Source organism: Pipistrellus hanaki, assembly GCF_964339955.1.
Source record: "Pipistrellus hanaki genome assembly, chromosome: 6".
Taxonomy (NCBI): Eukaryota; Metazoa; Chordata; class Mammalia; order Chiroptera; family Vespertilionidae; genus Pipistrellus; species Pipistrellus hanaki.
The window spans coordinates 62,165,806-62,182,347 of record NC_140508.1 but is presented as its reverse complement, the minus strand read 5'-3'; the positions used below and the strand labels follow the sequence as shown (position 1 = coordinate 62,182,347).

Genomic DNA, 16,542 nt, shown 5'->3' with positions numbered 1-16,542 from the left:
GAGTTAAGCCTGGATGATAGTTTCTTAGTCACTGGTAGTGGAAATCTCTGACTCATGGAACAAGTGAATGTTCTTAGACACTGGCCTAGAACTAAGCATTTTGCTCTCTTCCTCTTCAAATTAAAATTGATGTTTTTTGTTTTTTAAAAATATATATTTTATTGATTTGTTTACAGAGAGAAAGAGAGAGGGATAAAGAGTTAGAAACATCGGCCAAAACCGGTTTGGCTCAGTGGTAGAGCGTTGGTCTGCGGACTGAAAGGTCCTGGGTTCGATTCTGGTCAAGGGCATGTACGTTGGTTGCGGGCACATCCCCGGTGGTGGGTGTGCAGGAGGCTGCTGGTCGATGTTTCTCTCTCATCGACGTTTCTGGTTCTCTCTCCCTTCCTCTCTGTAAAAAATCAATAAAATATATATATTTTTTTTTTAAAAAAAGAGGGAGAGTTTGAAACATCGATGAGAGAGAATCATTGATCAGCTGCCTCTTGCACACCCACTACTGGGGATGTGCCCGCAACCAAGGTACATGCCCTTTGACCGGAATCCAACCCGGGACCTTTCAGTCCACAGGCCGACGCTCTATCCACTGAGCCAAACCGGTTTCGGCTAAAATTGATGTTTTTAAGTACTAAAGATAGACTAGTCAAAAGTATACTAAATGAGCATACTTATGTTCCTTTCTTCTGAATATAGAATTTTAAAACTTCTAAGTATAATTTTAAAACATCTAAATATGTTCAAACTTTAACATTTAGAAAATACAGATCCCTTGCCTTTTTCTCTGAGATTCGACAGTCTGTCCCATGCTTCTATGTCTCTGGACCTATTTGGTTCATCAGTTTATTTTGTTTATTAGATTCCACATATGAGTGAGATCTCATAAAACTTATCTGGCAGCTTTGTACATTTAAATAATAATAGTAAAGTAATAAATAACAAGCACTAACTTCAAGCTTTTGAAAGTTCCTAGTGATTAAACTTGGCCATTTGTTAAACTTGGCCACAGAAACCACTTTTGGCCTTAGAAGTAGGTTGTCTAACCTGTCATTTTGCCAGAACTAGAACTAACCTGTGATTTTTATTTAAAATAATATATCACGAGCATTTCCCCATCTCATTACATAAACTTTTCCAACATGATGTCTAATATCGGTGCGATATCCCATCATAATAGTTTACCATATTTTATTTAACCAGTCCCTTATTTGGGAATTATAAATAACAACACTATTGTAACTATGCTACATTTTTGGTTTGAACTTTTTCTCAAAATATTTCTAGAAATGTATTTAGGTCGGTGTCCCCACATTTTTTTCTGTCTCCTACAAACTGGCTTGTATTTACCCTACCTGCCCCAGGACAGGTTGTCTGTTCATAGTGGGAGAATTCAAACCAGTAAAGAAGAGTAGGGTGGAAGGTGTGGACATACCTCTCAGAGTTCTGTGAAATTGGGCTTTAAGAAATGTTTCTTGCCGAAGCAGGTTTGCCTCAGTGGTAGAGTGTCGGTCTGCGGACTGAAGGGTCCCAGGTTCGATTCCGGTCAAGGGCATGTACGTTGGTTGCGGGCACATCCCCGGTGGAGGATGTGCAAGAAGCAGCTGGTCGATGTTTCTCTCTCATCGGTGTTTCTAGCTCTCTATCTCTCTCTCCCTTCCTCTCTGTAAAAAATCAATAAAATATATTTTTTTTTAAAAGAAAGAAATGTTTCTTGGGAAGGTGGGCTGACGTCTGTGAGGCAGGGGCTGATTTCTGCTGTTTAAGTCAGGGTTGTACCCACCTCATAATCATTTGGAAAGTGCTGCGTGTGACTTTTTTTCATTTCCTAAGAAATACTCTTGACTTTTATTTCCTTTTGACCTTCCATAAGCAGAAGAAGGTCATTCTAGTTGTTTGATAGCTTTTCTGGAGATTTGTGTCACTCGCAGGTTGAGGATTTGCTTACATTGCTTGATTTGTTTTTCATGGTGTCAAGAGCATGGAGGTCACTGTTCCAACCTTCCTTGTTTGAACCGTGTGGTTTACACAGTCTTTTTTCTTCTGTTCTTCGATAAGATCCTTTGAATTGTAACTTGTTTGAAACTAATGCTTTCAGCCGTAGGTTTTAGATGAGGCCAGTTTTTAGTGAATGGCTAATTCTTAAAGTCACCTTAACTAAGTAGGTCTAAGAGAATTTTCACTATTTGTCTTATATAATCATAGATTAATATATTAACCTGATTTTCTTCTATATTTAAAAATATCAGTTTTTTATAGAAATAAGATGCCTGATAGTTAATGTGTATTCCCGATCATAGAGTAGATAATAAATTTTTTTATGAATAAGTAGTGTACTTCATTTTGGTATAGTATAATCCAATAAGATCTTTTCTCACTAATAAAAGGAATTTAAATTTTATTTGGCAGAATGTAGACAATTTTCTAGAATCATGTCATTTCATAGAATGTTTTTTTTCATCCATTTATTCAAAAACTTTTTATTCATTATACACTAAGTGATGGATTTGATACTAGGTAACAGCAATGAATGAGACACATGGCCTCTACCCTCGTGGGGTTCCTGTTATTGTTATAAATGTGTTAAATATTCCCCTAATAAAAATATAAACCACCATTTATTATAGACCAGGTAATGTGTTAAGCTTTTTGAATGCAGTATCCCATCTGGTCTTTCCAATAATACTAGGAAATATATACCCTCTTATTTAAAATATATATATTTTTATTGATTTTTAGAAAGGAAGGAAGAGAGAGAGAAAAAAACATCAATGAGAAAGAGAAACAGTGATCTGCTGTCTCCTGCTGCATGCCCTTCACTGGGGATTGAGCCCACAGCCCAGACATGTGCCCTGACCAGGCCCCAAACTGGCACCTTTTGATACACAGGACAGTGCCCAACCAACTGAGCAGCACTGGCCAGGGAAATATGTACCCTCTTCTAAAAATGATGAAACTAAGAGTTATTTTCAAGATGGGTAGAGTAGGTAAGTGCTATACTTGCCTCCTCTCATGACATCAAAATTACAACTAAATTGCCCTAGCTGGTGATTCCGTAGTTAGAGTGTCGGTACCTCCAAGCCCAGTACAGGTGGCATCCATCTGGAGATCACTTTGTAGCTCATGTGGCCCCAGGCAAGGCACAGGCGGTGACTAATTTTGGCCTGCACCACCCAAGAGGGCCCAGAACCATTGCACTCAGTGGTCAGCTTCTAGACCACATCCAAAGCATCACTTAACCACCTCAACCAGCAAAACACCCAAATGGCAGATTCAGCCAGTATCAGGGCCCCACTAAAGAGAATCTAGCACCATAGGGTCAGCCTCTGCACAATTGCTTCTTCACTGTAGTCATGGCCAGTCCTCACAACCAAATCAGCCTGAGGATCAATCCCTTCCATTGACAGGTCTCAAGGCTCACCTACAGTGAAGGGGCCCGTATATCCCACATGAAGGACCCAACTGGAGACCCAGCACCTGAGACCCAGGTGCCTGGGGAGACTGTGCTATCGTGTCCCATAGAACACCTGCTACATAAGGCCTCTCTGCCAAGACCAAGAGATGTTGCGGCTCTACCTAATACATGGAAACAATCACAGGGAGGCTGTTACAGTGAGGAGACAAAGAAACATGTCCCAAATGAAGAACAGAGCAAACCTCCAGAAAATGAACCCCCCCTAAAAATATTTTTTAAAAAAAAATGGAGACAAGCAATCTATCAGATGCAGAATTCAAAGCATTGATCTTAAGGATGTTCAATGAACTTAGAGGAAGAGTATATGAATTTAGTGAGAATTTTAACAAAGAGATGGGAAGCCAAAAAATGGAGATAGAAAACATAAAAAAGAAGCAGTTGGAAATGAAGAATACAATAACAAATGAATGATAATATATTAGGAGGAATCAATGGTAGATTAAATGAAGCAGAGGATTGAATCAGTGATTTAGAAACTGGTGGCAGAAAACACCCATTAGAACAGCAAAAAAGAAAAAAGGCATTATTAAAAATGAGGACAGACTAATATTGAACTTGGTAACATTTGTATCATATGGAGTACCAGAAGTAGAAAAGAAAGAGCAAGGAATTGAAAACCTATTTAAAGAAATAATGACAGAAAACTTCTCTACCTATCAAAGGAAATAGATGTACAAGTCCAGGAAGCAGAGAGAGTCCCATGCAAGATGAAGCCAAACAAGCTCACCAAGACACATCATAGTTAAAATGGTAAAGGTTGCCCTGGCCAGTGTGGCTCAGTGCTTGGAGCATCATCCCATGCACTGGAATGTCATGGATTAAATTCCTGAACAGGACACATGCCTAGGTTACTAGTTCGATCCCCAGTTTGTGCGCATATGGCACCAAATCAATTTTTTAAAAATGGCAAATGTTAAAGACCAGGATCTTAAAAGCAGCAAGAGAAAAGCAATGTTACCTACAAGGGGGGGTCTCCTAAGACTGTCAGCTGATTTGTCAATAGAAAATGTGCAGGCCAGAAGGGATTGGCATGAAATATTCAAAGGAGCAATTTACAACTAAGATTATTCTACCCAGCAAAGCTATCATTTAGAATTAAAAGAGAGATAAAGATTTTCCCAGACAAGAAAAAGCTGAAGGAGTTTATCAACATCAAACCAGTATTACAGAAATGTTGGAGGAGGAGGAGAAGGTGGGGGGAGTTAAAAGAAATTTCAGTCGTTGTGCTGTTGATATTTGGCTCTGCTGACTAATGAATTTTCTGACCACTGGTCTAGGGAATCTCACTATTTCGCTGTTCCTTCCTTTCCCAGGAAGAGACTCTGCACAAGTCAGCCAGCAGCAGCAGCGTGTCTCCCTCCTTCCTTGACGATCCCTTTCTGGAGGCTGTGTCCACAAGGAAGAGTAAGTATTTGTGGCACAAAGAACTAGCATGAGATACCTTAAAAAACATGCTTCTCCTCAAGTAGGGGATCCCAAAGTGCCTCGAAATTATTTGGGGTATAAAGAACTAAATCTGGAACTTCACTAGTCCAAAACAAATATTCAGTTATATTCCCAGAGTGACATTATAAGGTAAGGTTAAACTAATACCAGGACTCAGGTTTTTAACTTAGATCAGTCACCTTTGGTTTTACAGATAACAGTTGTAGGAAATAAGTCAGTACTTTAGAAAGTTAAGTGACTCCTAAATGTTTTTATTTATAAAATTTTAAAAGGAATAAAATTTTTATGTTAAGAAGATTCTGGGGCCGAAACAGGTTTGGCTCAGTGGATAGAGCATCGGCCTGAGGATTGAAGGGTCCCGGGTTCGATTCCGGTCAAGGGCATGTACCTTGGTTGCGGGCACATCCCCAGTAGGGGGTATGCAAGAGGCAGCTAGTCGATGATTCTCTCTCATCGATGTTTCTAACTCTCTATCCCTCTCTCTTCCTCTCTGTAAAAAAATCAATAAAATGTATTTTAAAAAAAGAAAAAGAAGAAGATTCTGGGAAGACAGTGGGAGTCTGTAGTACCAGACAACAGTTGCTCTGGCAGACTTGGCTCTGTTTTGGAACTCTGGAGTCTGTTGAAGGCTTTCGACTTCCAAAGACTTGGATAGTAAATTGTGGTTAATTCTAGTCAGCTGTTAGCATAGAACCAGCTACTCACCCCGACCCCCTGGCCCTGGCAGACAGTGTGTACTGCTTCTGGAGCAGCTTGCACAAAGCTTGCGTTAGCCAGGGTGGACCAAAAGGACCCTGTCACCAAATGCTAGGCCTTGATTGCTGCCTCTGACTCCAGAGGTGGGCAGCCATTGTTGCATTTCTGCTAGCTACCCTCTGCTCCAGCTCAAGGGACTTGCAAAGCTTTTAAAGGCTGGCACCACCCTCTTTTATTTTTGTATTTCCCCCCTTTAACACCCAGGACATTAGGACATTCAAAAGCAACTGCATATCCGGGAAAATTAGAGAGTGACTATGCATGCCTAGAAAGGAACACTAGAATTTTGTTAATGTCACCCTGTAAAGTACATGATTGTTTAACCACTATGCTGGCTGTATATCTGAAACTAACACAGAATAATATTAAAATATAAAACAAAATTTCTTAAAAGAATTTTGGTTTGATTTGGGAGACTTTTAGATATACAAAATGCATATTTTATAGGATTTGTTGAATAATGCCTGAAACTCTTTAATTGCAAAATTCTATGGAAAACAACATGAGGGCATTTGTATGTACAAATTTGAGACTGTACTTCTGTTGCATTTCTAGGTAGGAATTTGAATGAATATTTTTTGCTTTTTCCTTGCAATTTCTGTAGCAAGTTGACCTTGCAAAGATTCTTCTCTAACAATCCTCATAGTAAGAAAATTCATTTTAATTTTGTTAATTCTTTTCTTTAGCACCTCCGAAGTTCTTGCCCATATCATCAACGCCCCAGCCAGAACGACGGCAGCCTCCGCAGAGACGGCATTCCATTGAGAAGGAAACGCCCACTAACGTGAGGCAGTTTCTGCCGCCATCCAAGCAGAGCTCCCGGTCTCTTGTAAGTAACTGGAACCCTGCACAGTGACTGCAGGACCAGGTAGAGGACCTAGAATCTTTAGCTTTCTTGAGATGATGATTAGGAGAAAAAACTTCCAAAGGTTAGAATGGACTTCAAATAACCTTGTTTTTAATACCTAAAGAAAACAAACCCTAACAGCAACCTAAATGAAAGTTGGTCATTCTTTGTTCATTTAAAGCACCTTTTTGCCGCCCAGAAGACAACAGTGATAGAAAGTATGAACTAATAAATGTTTTCTTTCTTTCAAATGGTATTGAGCTACTTAAAAATTGTTAAAACTAATAATAAAAACAACAAAGTTTAGCTACAGTAGACTGATTTATTATGCAGAAGTACCAGGAGAAAATTTTGATTCATTGAAAGCTGTTATTCACTGTTTCCAAGTATATTTTGGGGCCGAAGCTGCTGTTTGTACTGGTTGACAGTGTTTGCTGTTTTCCAGAGACTTGGATTCATGTAGTGGCCACTCGTGTCTCAGAACGGTGGGATGTGGGACACAGGCCCTGCCAGGAAGAATAGATCGCCAGCCAGGGGAGGTCTGCAGAGATTCCTTTGTAGTCCCACTAAACGTCAGAAATGTGTGCAGGCAAGACGCAGGGCTTCAGTCAGTAGTTCTCCTGGCAACCTAACATCTCATGTTTTTTTCAGATACCCATGAATAAACTGGAATATACTTAGTCCATATTTTTAGGCTATGATGTATCACTCCACGTAGAGGAATAGAGTGTGGGTAGTGTGAAGATACTAAGGTTGAACAGAGCTTACAGTGTTGAAATTTAATCAGTCATCTTGCTCCCAAAGGATACAATTAAAGAATTAATGATTTATGGCAATTCTTGACAGGATTCCTCTTATCACCAAAACACTAATATCTGATTAAATATAGCAGGAAAACAGAATTCTAACTAGACAGGTTCAAACTTTTAAAATCTGAAGACTTTTGTTAATGGGAACAAGTTATTGCTTTAGCAAAATATAGAGTTACTGTCACAACTTAAAAATATGTATGAGGGAGGTCCTTAGGGATTATTTTTTACAAGTCTGATAATTAGGCGATTCTTCTGTTCACATGGATTTTCCTAGAAGCCAGTTTATCATGTAGATGATCATATCATATGACATCATTGTTGAAGTTAGACTTAAATTTTAAAATTGTCAATCAACCATCAGATCAACAACGCAGGAGTTTCAGGTAGCAATGACAGTTTTTGCCAAGAAAGACTATCAGTCCACATCAAGAGCCCATGAAGTATACTTCCTGGCACAGGGGACCTCTCAGAGTGTGGTTGGTCGGGCTGTGAGTTGGGTTTTTCTGTGGGGAAAAGAGCAAAGTAAAGTCAGTCGGCAGTCACTAAGAAGGGTCTCAGTGAAAGGCATTGCATTGGCAGTTTAGGCTCCACACAGAACTACAATCCCCCCCAAGAACCTCTACGCACCAGCTGAGACAAAATACCATCCTGGTCAAGTAATGGCTTTTCTTGCTGATAGCTTATCTCAGGAAATCCATCAAATCGCACTCCTGTGCGTAGTACCCTCCAGCTTGATAAGTATTGTTTTTAAAGTATGCTCATTTAAAATCTTAGCTATATTTTAGAAACAGAATCATTTTGTATTTCTAACCCCTTTACTGAAAATGGCAGAAATGTCATTGTTGTTATTCTCTTATTTTTATGTATCCCCCTCCCTTTCCTTAGGATGTTTTATTATGTAGTTTTTTTGTCAGTCATTTGGTCAAATGATTGAAGGTGTCTGCCCACCTAAATGAAAGGGCACTTGTCATAAAAACCTTCCCCAGGTCCCCCTCCCACACTCTCCCCAGCCCGGCGCCAGGTACCCTGTCCTGCATCCCCACGAGCTGTTTTAGGAAACTCATTGTTCACCAGACAGCATGTTAGGAAATTTGAAGTTCAGGTCTTTGCTGTATAAACTTTGAGATTCTCTAGGATTGACTTCATGATTTAATTGCTGACTTTAACATGTGGGCGCAGATGTTGGTGTGGACATATGCATGGAATCTACCATTAACATCCTTTGTGGTGTTTTTGTTTTGTTCTGTTTTTCTTTCATGCTCTGTAACCACTGTTTGTAGGTCACTCATGTTCAGCATTATTTTCTCCTTTTCTTTTCCCCCTGCCATTTTCTTTTCCCTTATCTGTTGTTCAGGTGCCTAGGATAACCAGTGTATGGCCGTGGACGCCTTTCCGACCACTTTTTTCTACCATACAAACAGCTTCTCTGCTCAGCTCTCATCCTTTTGAAGCAGCCATGTTTGGGGTAGCAGGGGCTATGTATTATCTATGTGAGAGAGCTCTTACCAGCAGGTGGAAATCCTCAAAGGTTGGCCTCTTTCTGCTGGTTCTGGGGATTATTTTGCTCTATCTCTGACAGCGATACCTGAACTCCTGCACTCTGCAAGAATTAACAGCTTAGATGGGCACTTTGCTTCTGATCATTGATTCCAATCATTTGTAGGATGAATAGAGCACACCATGATCTCAATTGAGAGGAAAATAACTTTGAAAGGACAACAAACTCAAAATGCAGCATCAGATTCAAGGGACATGTGAGTGTTTGTCTCTTGGAGCGACTCAATTTTACAGCAGGAGGAATGCTGCCCCCTGAGAGCCTGTGCTTTCACCCCAGGGCCTCGCTGCCATCAGGGAGACTGCCTCTCACAGAGCCCTGTCACTGCCCGTGTCCCACACTCCCAGCCCTGCGCTTCCAGGGCCGTGTGCTCATCACGTCTCCCCTGCGCTCAGACTCCTCTTCCCCAGCACCGTTCATGCAGCTGCATTGTGATGGTCAGGGTGTTATGTGGTTGTTATGATACCCCCTTCTCTGTAAAGAGAAACTTCAAGTTCTCTTTTTATTGCTCTGGTTATTTTAGATATTTTAGGTAATCTTGCATTTTATTATTGTTTTTGAGGTTTTCATATAGACTGTACTTTTTTTTAAGAAAGTACAATAATTTCCAAACCTCAGTGAAATGGAAAGCCTGGGGCCTCATGAGGCTTCCCCACCCAGTGTGGCGCTGCTGCTGACAGTGTTGGTGGCAGCCTTGCCTGTTGCACTGTCCAGGGCCCCTTATTTCCTAAACTTGCCTTGACTGAACCAGTGAGCCAGCAGCTGGTTTCTTTGTTATTCTTTATTACCCTTGATTTAGAAAGGAAACTGCGAATGTGAATGAGAAACAACAAATCCCTTTCCCTGTTTATTTGTCATGAAATTTAAGATAAATCTCTGACCTTTTCCCAATTTTCAGATCTGCCATTTGGGCAGTATGGTTAAGTGCAGAAATGACATTTTAACTCCTGTCACTCCTTCTGCTATTATTGAAGATCTGTCAACATTTTTATTTTTATTATTAATTCTCCCCAAACACAGATATATATATCTATATTTAATCCACATATTACTTTAGGCAAAGAATTCACTTAGCATTTTAAAGTTAAACTTGAAAAAAGGAAAGAACAATTAAACTTAATAGTTGCTATTTTTATTTAGTTTAAGAACTCAAAAAGTATCATTGTGGACAATTTTTAAACTTATTAGGGAGTTTTTATAATTAAGAACATAATATAAAATATGACTATTCCCATCTCTCTGTGACTCAGTAACCAGATCATACATTTTGCTCTCTAATTTTTGTGCTGCCTAACTCTGACCTGTTTTTTGTTTTGTTTTTGTTTTGTTGGTTTTTAAACATATTTTTATTGATTTCTGAGAGGAAGGGAGAGGGAGAGATAGAAACATAAATGATGAGAGAGAATCATTGATCGGCTGCTTCCTGCATGCCACCTATTGGGGATGCAAACCAGGCATGTACCTTGACCTGAAATTGAACCATGATCTTCTGTTTCAAAGGTCGATGCTCAACCATTGAGCCTCACTGGTGAGGCTCTGACCTGTTTTGAATAGTAAAAATAACCAAAATCTTCAATAAAAACTTTGTAACGTACATAAAAGTAAATTCTAAAGGCACACCTGCTTCTATAACATATTGTCATCATTACTAAAAACACTTTGAGATTCAGCTTCCCTTTCCTAAATTTGAGAGTCATTTTGAAGTACAAAGAAACTGGAGAATTAGAGTTGTGCTGATCTAGTCTGGATAGTCCATTTTCCACCATGAAAATGAGCTTAGAGCTGAAGGAGTGACCGAGCCACTGTCACCGTGGGAAAATGCTCTTTATGTTTGGAGCATTAGTATCTCAGCAAGACCTGTTAAGGCTTAATTTGGCTTGGGGAATGTTGAATCAATATTTTTTAGCCATTAAAAAAGTGAATAGTATTAACTTTCTTATTTTTTTTCATGTTGCATTAAAGTTTTGTTGTCCTTGGGAAGGCACCAGAATTAAAACATTAGCATTTGTCCTGATGGAAATTATCTTACTAAAGGCTAATCTACTTGAAATTTTTTAAAAGAAAAGAAACACAAATTAAAAAATTCACAATTCCCTATTATTTCCTTGTAAAGTACTGGATTTGCATGTGATTCAAAGCAGTAGATTGAAAGTATGCTTGACTAAGCCCTTATGTGACGTAAGACTGGGGAGAGAGCAGTACAGGCTGTCAGGTTTATTGCATGTGCTAGTGAACCCTTGCAGAGAAAAAGGATCCCGTCTACCAGAAATATTGACCACCCCAGGCATCCAAGTTTAAAGTTAATGAAATTGGCACTATTTGCCATCTTTCTATCGGGCACAACCATAAATCTCAGTAGAGATTATATAGTTATTTACTCGATTTATACATTATTTTGTTTCAAGTCAACAGTTTTGTCACACAGTAAGCTATCAGAAGATGTACTGCAATCACACTATAATTCATGAATGAAAGTTACCATAGGAAAAGTTCCATGAAGTATGTTCAAAGCTCAGAAAAGCTATCATTCAGATGTGTCCAGCCAACAGTATGTACCTGATGCAGCTTAAGGTCCTAACCTTCACCGAGTCAGTGCCTTGTCCCATTTGACACTATGCTTTTCTCAGAGTGGAGCAAAACAGAGTAGATATGGAACATGCCTATTTAATCTTGCTGTTTTTGAAAGCTTTCCCATTGAAAGAGAAAATTACGTAAAGGTGATTTTTTAACAAGCATTTTAGACATTTAGAGTAAATTATATAATCTGAACAATCTATCATCCCAGCCTCCAGATTCAAAGTTCTTCATCTTAAAAATTCAATTACAGGATTTTTTCCAAAACACAATTAAGCAAATTTAACCTTCCTTAAGTTAGCTTGAACACAAACGATTTGGTATTGACTGTTAGTAAGAATCAATAGTTCTTCAAACTACTTTTTTTTTTTTTTAGTAAATGCTAATGTTTGTCAAGTTTGCAACCTAGATTTGTTTTTGTTTTTCTCTGATTGAAAGACAGAGCTGAATGTTAAACTGCATTCGTGGTCATGTGCTTTCTCATTTGGCTGTTTGATTCCAGAATGTCTGTGACCAGTGCTATTGTGTGTGTGGGAGTGAATTATAATGTGTTTGTACTGAGAACACTAAGTTTCAGTGTCACCACACCACAATGGCCCTTGTGAGGCCTGGCAGGGTGCGAATGCACAAGACTGTTCTGTCTTTCTATTAGATCCACCAATCAAGAGCAGGCCGGATGGGGAGCAGATGGGGGTGAGGCTCTTTATTCAGTGGGATCAGTTACATCAACATCTTCCTCAGCTGTTTGGGGGGAAACTATTAACATAATTCAGTCAACATAAATATTTATTGTGAAATTATCCTGATTTCCCCCCACATCTTGCCAATGCTGACTGTGCATTCAGCAGTTGTTTAAAAGTCGTAATAGAAATCTGGAGAACTGTGGAGCAGTAGAGATTGCCTTTTGGCTGTAAACTGCACCAATGTTCCAGCTTCACTCACGCCATGAGGGTTTTTCAAGGTGTGCTGATGTAACTTACCACTGTGCTTCTCCGTATAAATTACTAACCACCTTCTTTTGGCTATTCTGGGTACCACAAACCAGTTTTAAAAATAGTACCACTGTTTTTTATTTGCTATTTATCTCTTAGCATATAGTATCAACACAATACTAAATAGCGTCTTTGCATAATCATGAGATAACTGACGTAAATTTAGTTTAGAATAACAAATATTTTTTTCAAGGTTTCACAGCATAGATACATAGCAAGGGGCTTTTTTTGCTTTTTTTTTTTTTTTTAACTTCAGTAAGCTATAGTGTTTCACATGGTCCCCAGACGTTTTCTGCCATCTGTTATCTTGGTATAATGAGAAGTTATGTGGTACCTAGAGTAAGCCAGCTCTGTTCCAGTGTTCACTGGGACCTCTTTTCTTCTCAGAAGCTACTAACCAGGTGTCTGATCTGGAGGGAAATGTTGCAAAGCCAGAAAAAGGGGTGGGAGTTTCTTATTCATGTGGAATTTTGAATTTCAGGAGGAATTCTGCTACCCAGTGGAATGCCTAGCTCTTACTGTGGAGGAGGTGATGCATATTCGTCAGGTCCTGGTGAAGGCAGAGCTGGAAAAATACCAACAATATAAAGATGTCTACACTGCCCTGAAAAAAGGAAAGGTAGAGCTGTTTCAAGTCGATTGATGAGCAGGGGTAGCGGAATGGTCAGTCACAGGCATGGTCTCCCGAGGGAGCTGTCTGCTAGCCAGATGGTGCAGGACTTTTAGGGGATTTTAGGAGGTAAGAGGCTTATTCTCCAAAAGTCAGTTCCTGTTCTGTCTTGCTCACCAAAGTGGATATTTTCTCCCTTAGAAATCAAAACCTCTGGAAGTTTAAAACAACCATAACAAATAATGGTATGCCTTCATAAAACCATGTCTGCATGTAGTCATTATACTGGGGAGACTTTTTAGAAGCTTCTTCCAGTTGCTTCCATGATGGTTCACTCTAGGGAGCTGTGGCCTTTTACTACCTTTTAACAGTAGAATAAGATGAAATACGGAGCCATTAAAATTATCACAGAGCCAAACATAAGAACAGGGTTTGTGAGTTCTCCTCTTCCTTCTGTGTACCAAACTTCCCCAGTGTATAAATATAAAATGCTTTAAACCATGCAAATAGGAAATTAACTATTGTCGGTATTTGTTTGTTTTCTCCTTTTACACTTGTGTTTTTTAGCTTTGCTTTTGTTGCCGAATCAGGAGATTTTCCTTCTTCACCTGGTCTTATACCTGTCAGTTCTGTAAGAGGTAAGGTTTCTTGTAATTGATGACAGAAGTCAAAGAAATACCAGTTAACTCCATTGTTTCATTATTTTTCTACATAGGAACAACATTAAAAATAATCTATTATCACATTGTGCTTTGTTTATGTGTTAGGAATATTGATTTCTTCTAAAGAGTGGATCAGTTATTTAGTGTTAGACCTTGAAAATGTTTCTCTGCATTTATTTCTTTTACATATCCAAGATCATTCTAATAATAATGTGTTGTGTTTGAACAGAAAAAAAAATAGGTATGATTGTCATATGACCCTTGGTTAGAAAATTAAGAAAATCCCAGATGTAAGTTGATCCTTTTATAGGAAACAATGTAAGAGTTAAGTTTTACAGATTGATTATCTTTTTGGCAATCCACAGTTGTATCAATATGTTATATTCTGATAGAAGGACCAGAGAGTTCTTGCAATTTATTGTAGAAATTGACAACATGCAGCCATCGGCTTCTCTGTCTCTCCTTTCGCATCTGTGGCATCACGCTAAGTAATACTTTTGGTTTTGTATGCAGGCCCGTGTGCTCACAGTGTTGCAAAAAGGTAAGCTATGCTTGGTGACATCATAACGTAATAGTAATTTTAATAGACTGCCTTTTTAACAGTACTGCTCATTCTCAGTTTTGCTTGGGATAATAGATGCGGCTGCCATCCAAGCCATACTCTACTCTTCCGATCTTTTCATTGGGACCTTCTGCCTCACGACGAGGGGAAAGTAGCGTGAGGCCAGAAAAGCCCTCCACCAGCCACCAGCGGCCACTGCGGAGCATTGCCAGGTGAGCGAGAGACCGGGATCTTCAGAGATTCTCTGGAAAGAAGAATGCGCCTTTTGAGGATTGTGGTGATGTGGCAGGGTTTTGGCTCCAGAGGGTTTGGGTGGGTGGGTTGGTTGGTTGATTTTAATATAGTTTTGAGTGCTCGAAAATCTCCAGAACTTCTGAAAGGTAACTTATCAAGGGTTAGTAGTTAGCTACTTGAAATACTCTCATAGTTTATTTTTATTTCTATTTAAAAATAATTACTTTTTACATATTGTATTTTTTTAAGTATCTTTATTATTGAAAGTATTACAGCCATCCCTCCTTTCCCCTTTATTGACCCCCCTCCCCCCACTGCTGTCTGCAAACATGGGCTATGCATATATGCAAATAAGTTCTTTGGTTGATCTCTTCCCTCCCTCCCCTCTTCCCTCTGAGAATCCCCAGTCCACTGCATGCTTCCATGTCTCTGGACCTCTTTTGTTTGTCAGATTATTTTGTTCATTAGATTCCACATATAAGCAAGATAATGTGATATTTGTCTCTCTCTGACTGGCTTCTTTCATTTAGCATAATACTCTCCAGGTCCCTCCATGCCGTCTCAAAGGTTAAGAGATTCTTCTTTTTTTACAGCTGCATAGTATTCCACTGTGTAAATGTACCACAGCTTTTTTTTATCCATTCATCTACTGATAGGCACTTGGACTATTTTAAAATCTTAGCTATTATAAATAGCATTGCTCTAAAACATAGGGGTGCAAATATGCTTTCTGATTGGTGTTTTGGGATTCTTGGAATATATTTCTAGAAGTGGGATCACTGGGTCAAGTGGCAGTTCCATTTTTAATTTTTTGAGGGAACTCCACACTGTTTTCCAGTTTGCATTCTCACCAGCAGTGTACAAGGGTTCCTTTTTGCCCACTTCCTTGCCAGTGCTTGTTTGTTGATTTATTGATGGTAGCCATTCTGGCAGGTGTAAATTAGTATCTCATTGTCATTTTAATTTGCATCTCTGTTGATTAGTGACGTTGAACATTTCTTCATATGTCTCTTGGCCATTTGTATGTCCTATTTAGAGAAGTATCTATTTAGTCCTTTGCCCATTGTTTGATTGGATTGTTTACCTTACTTTTGTTGAGTTGTATGAGAACTTTAGGTATTTTGGAGATTTTGACCCCTTATTATAGGGGTGTCGAACTCAATCAGAGAAGGGGCCAAAATCTAAAATCCAGCCTAAATCGCGGGCCGAATGGTTTACTGAACAGTCATAAACTGACAATGTCATAAACTGACAGCGGAGTGCAGTGATGACAGCGCGGTGCGGGCCACATTGCAAGGCCTGGCGGGCTGGATTTGGCCCGCGGGCCTTGTGTTTGTCACATGTGCCTTATTAGATGTATCATTGGCAGATATGTTCTCCCATTCAATGTGTTCCCTTTAGAAATAATTACTTTTGTGGGTCCTTTAAAAGTCATCTTTAGATCTGCCCTTATTTTCAATGGAGTTGAAATGTGCATGTAACAGTTTAATCTTTCTTTCCTTCTTTAGTTTGAAAGAAAATCTGTTTTAATCCTATCTTTACTATGATCTGGAATTTAGTTTCCTATTGTAAAGGCAGAAATGAAGCTTTGTGCCAAGAGCTGGCAATTTAAAAGAAAACAAAAGTTTCCTGAGCATCAATCCCTTTGAATTTGAGGCAGAGTAAAAGTAAGGTTACTGTTGGTCCTTAAGAACAGTGGAAGGAGGTCAGGCCATCTTTATAGTCTAGCCACCATGACTAAATCAAGCCATGACTAAGTCAAAATTTATTTATTTTGTTTGCTAGTTCAGTTTGTTCATATGGTACTTGTCTTTCTCTGAGTGGCTAATTTCACTTAGCATAATGTTCTCTAGGACCATTCATGCTGTCACAAAGAGTAAAATTTTCTTCCTTTTCAAGGCAGAGTAGTATTCCACTGTGTAAACATAGCATAGCTTTTTCATCCACTCATCTACTGATGAGCTCTTGGGCTTCTTCCAAATCTTTCTTGGCTATTATAAATAACTCTGCAGAGGACATAGGG

At 39.1% G+C, this 16,542-nt stretch overlaps 2 protein-coding genes across 6 annotated transcripts in view; one reads left to right on the top strand and one right to left on the bottom strand.

Annotated features, from left to right (window-relative positions):
- The window catches only part of SPIRE1 (spire type actin nucleation factor 1), a 103,440-nt gene that overhangs the window by 82,258 nt on the left and 4,640 nt on the right, over positions 1-16,542 (top strand). For 3 of the 5 annotated variants that reach the window (XM_084887313.1, XM_084887312.1, XM_084887314.1), the window contains 7 exons: positions 4,783-4,873; positions 6,358-6,500; positions 8,685-8,858; positions 12,933-13,070; positions 13,629-13,699; positions 14,237-14,264; positions 14,361-14,497. In XM_084887313.1, coding sequence (XP_084743439.1) covers positions 4,783-4,873; positions 6,358-6,500; positions 8,685-8,858; positions 12,933-13,070; positions 13,629-13,699; positions 14,237-14,264; positions 14,361-14,497 — 782 coding nt within the window. The remainder of the gene's footprint in view (positions 1-4,782; positions 4,874-6,357; positions 6,501-8,684; positions 8,859-12,932; positions 13,071-13,628; positions 13,700-14,236; positions 14,265-14,360; positions 14,498-16,542) is intronic. The other 2 variants (XM_084887315.1, XM_084887316.1) reach the window with 1 other exon arrangement.
- The window catches only part of PRELID3A (PRELI domain containing 3A), a 41,931-nt gene continuing 31,895 nt past the window's right edge, over positions 6,507-16,542 (bottom strand). Inside the window, exon 6 of the mRNA XM_084887353.1 lies at positions 6,507-7,833. Within this exon, the coding sequence (XP_084743479.1) occupies positions 7,756-7,833 (78 nt within the window). The 3' untranslated portion in view covers positions 6,507-7,755. The remainder of the gene's footprint in view (positions 7,834-16,542) is intronic.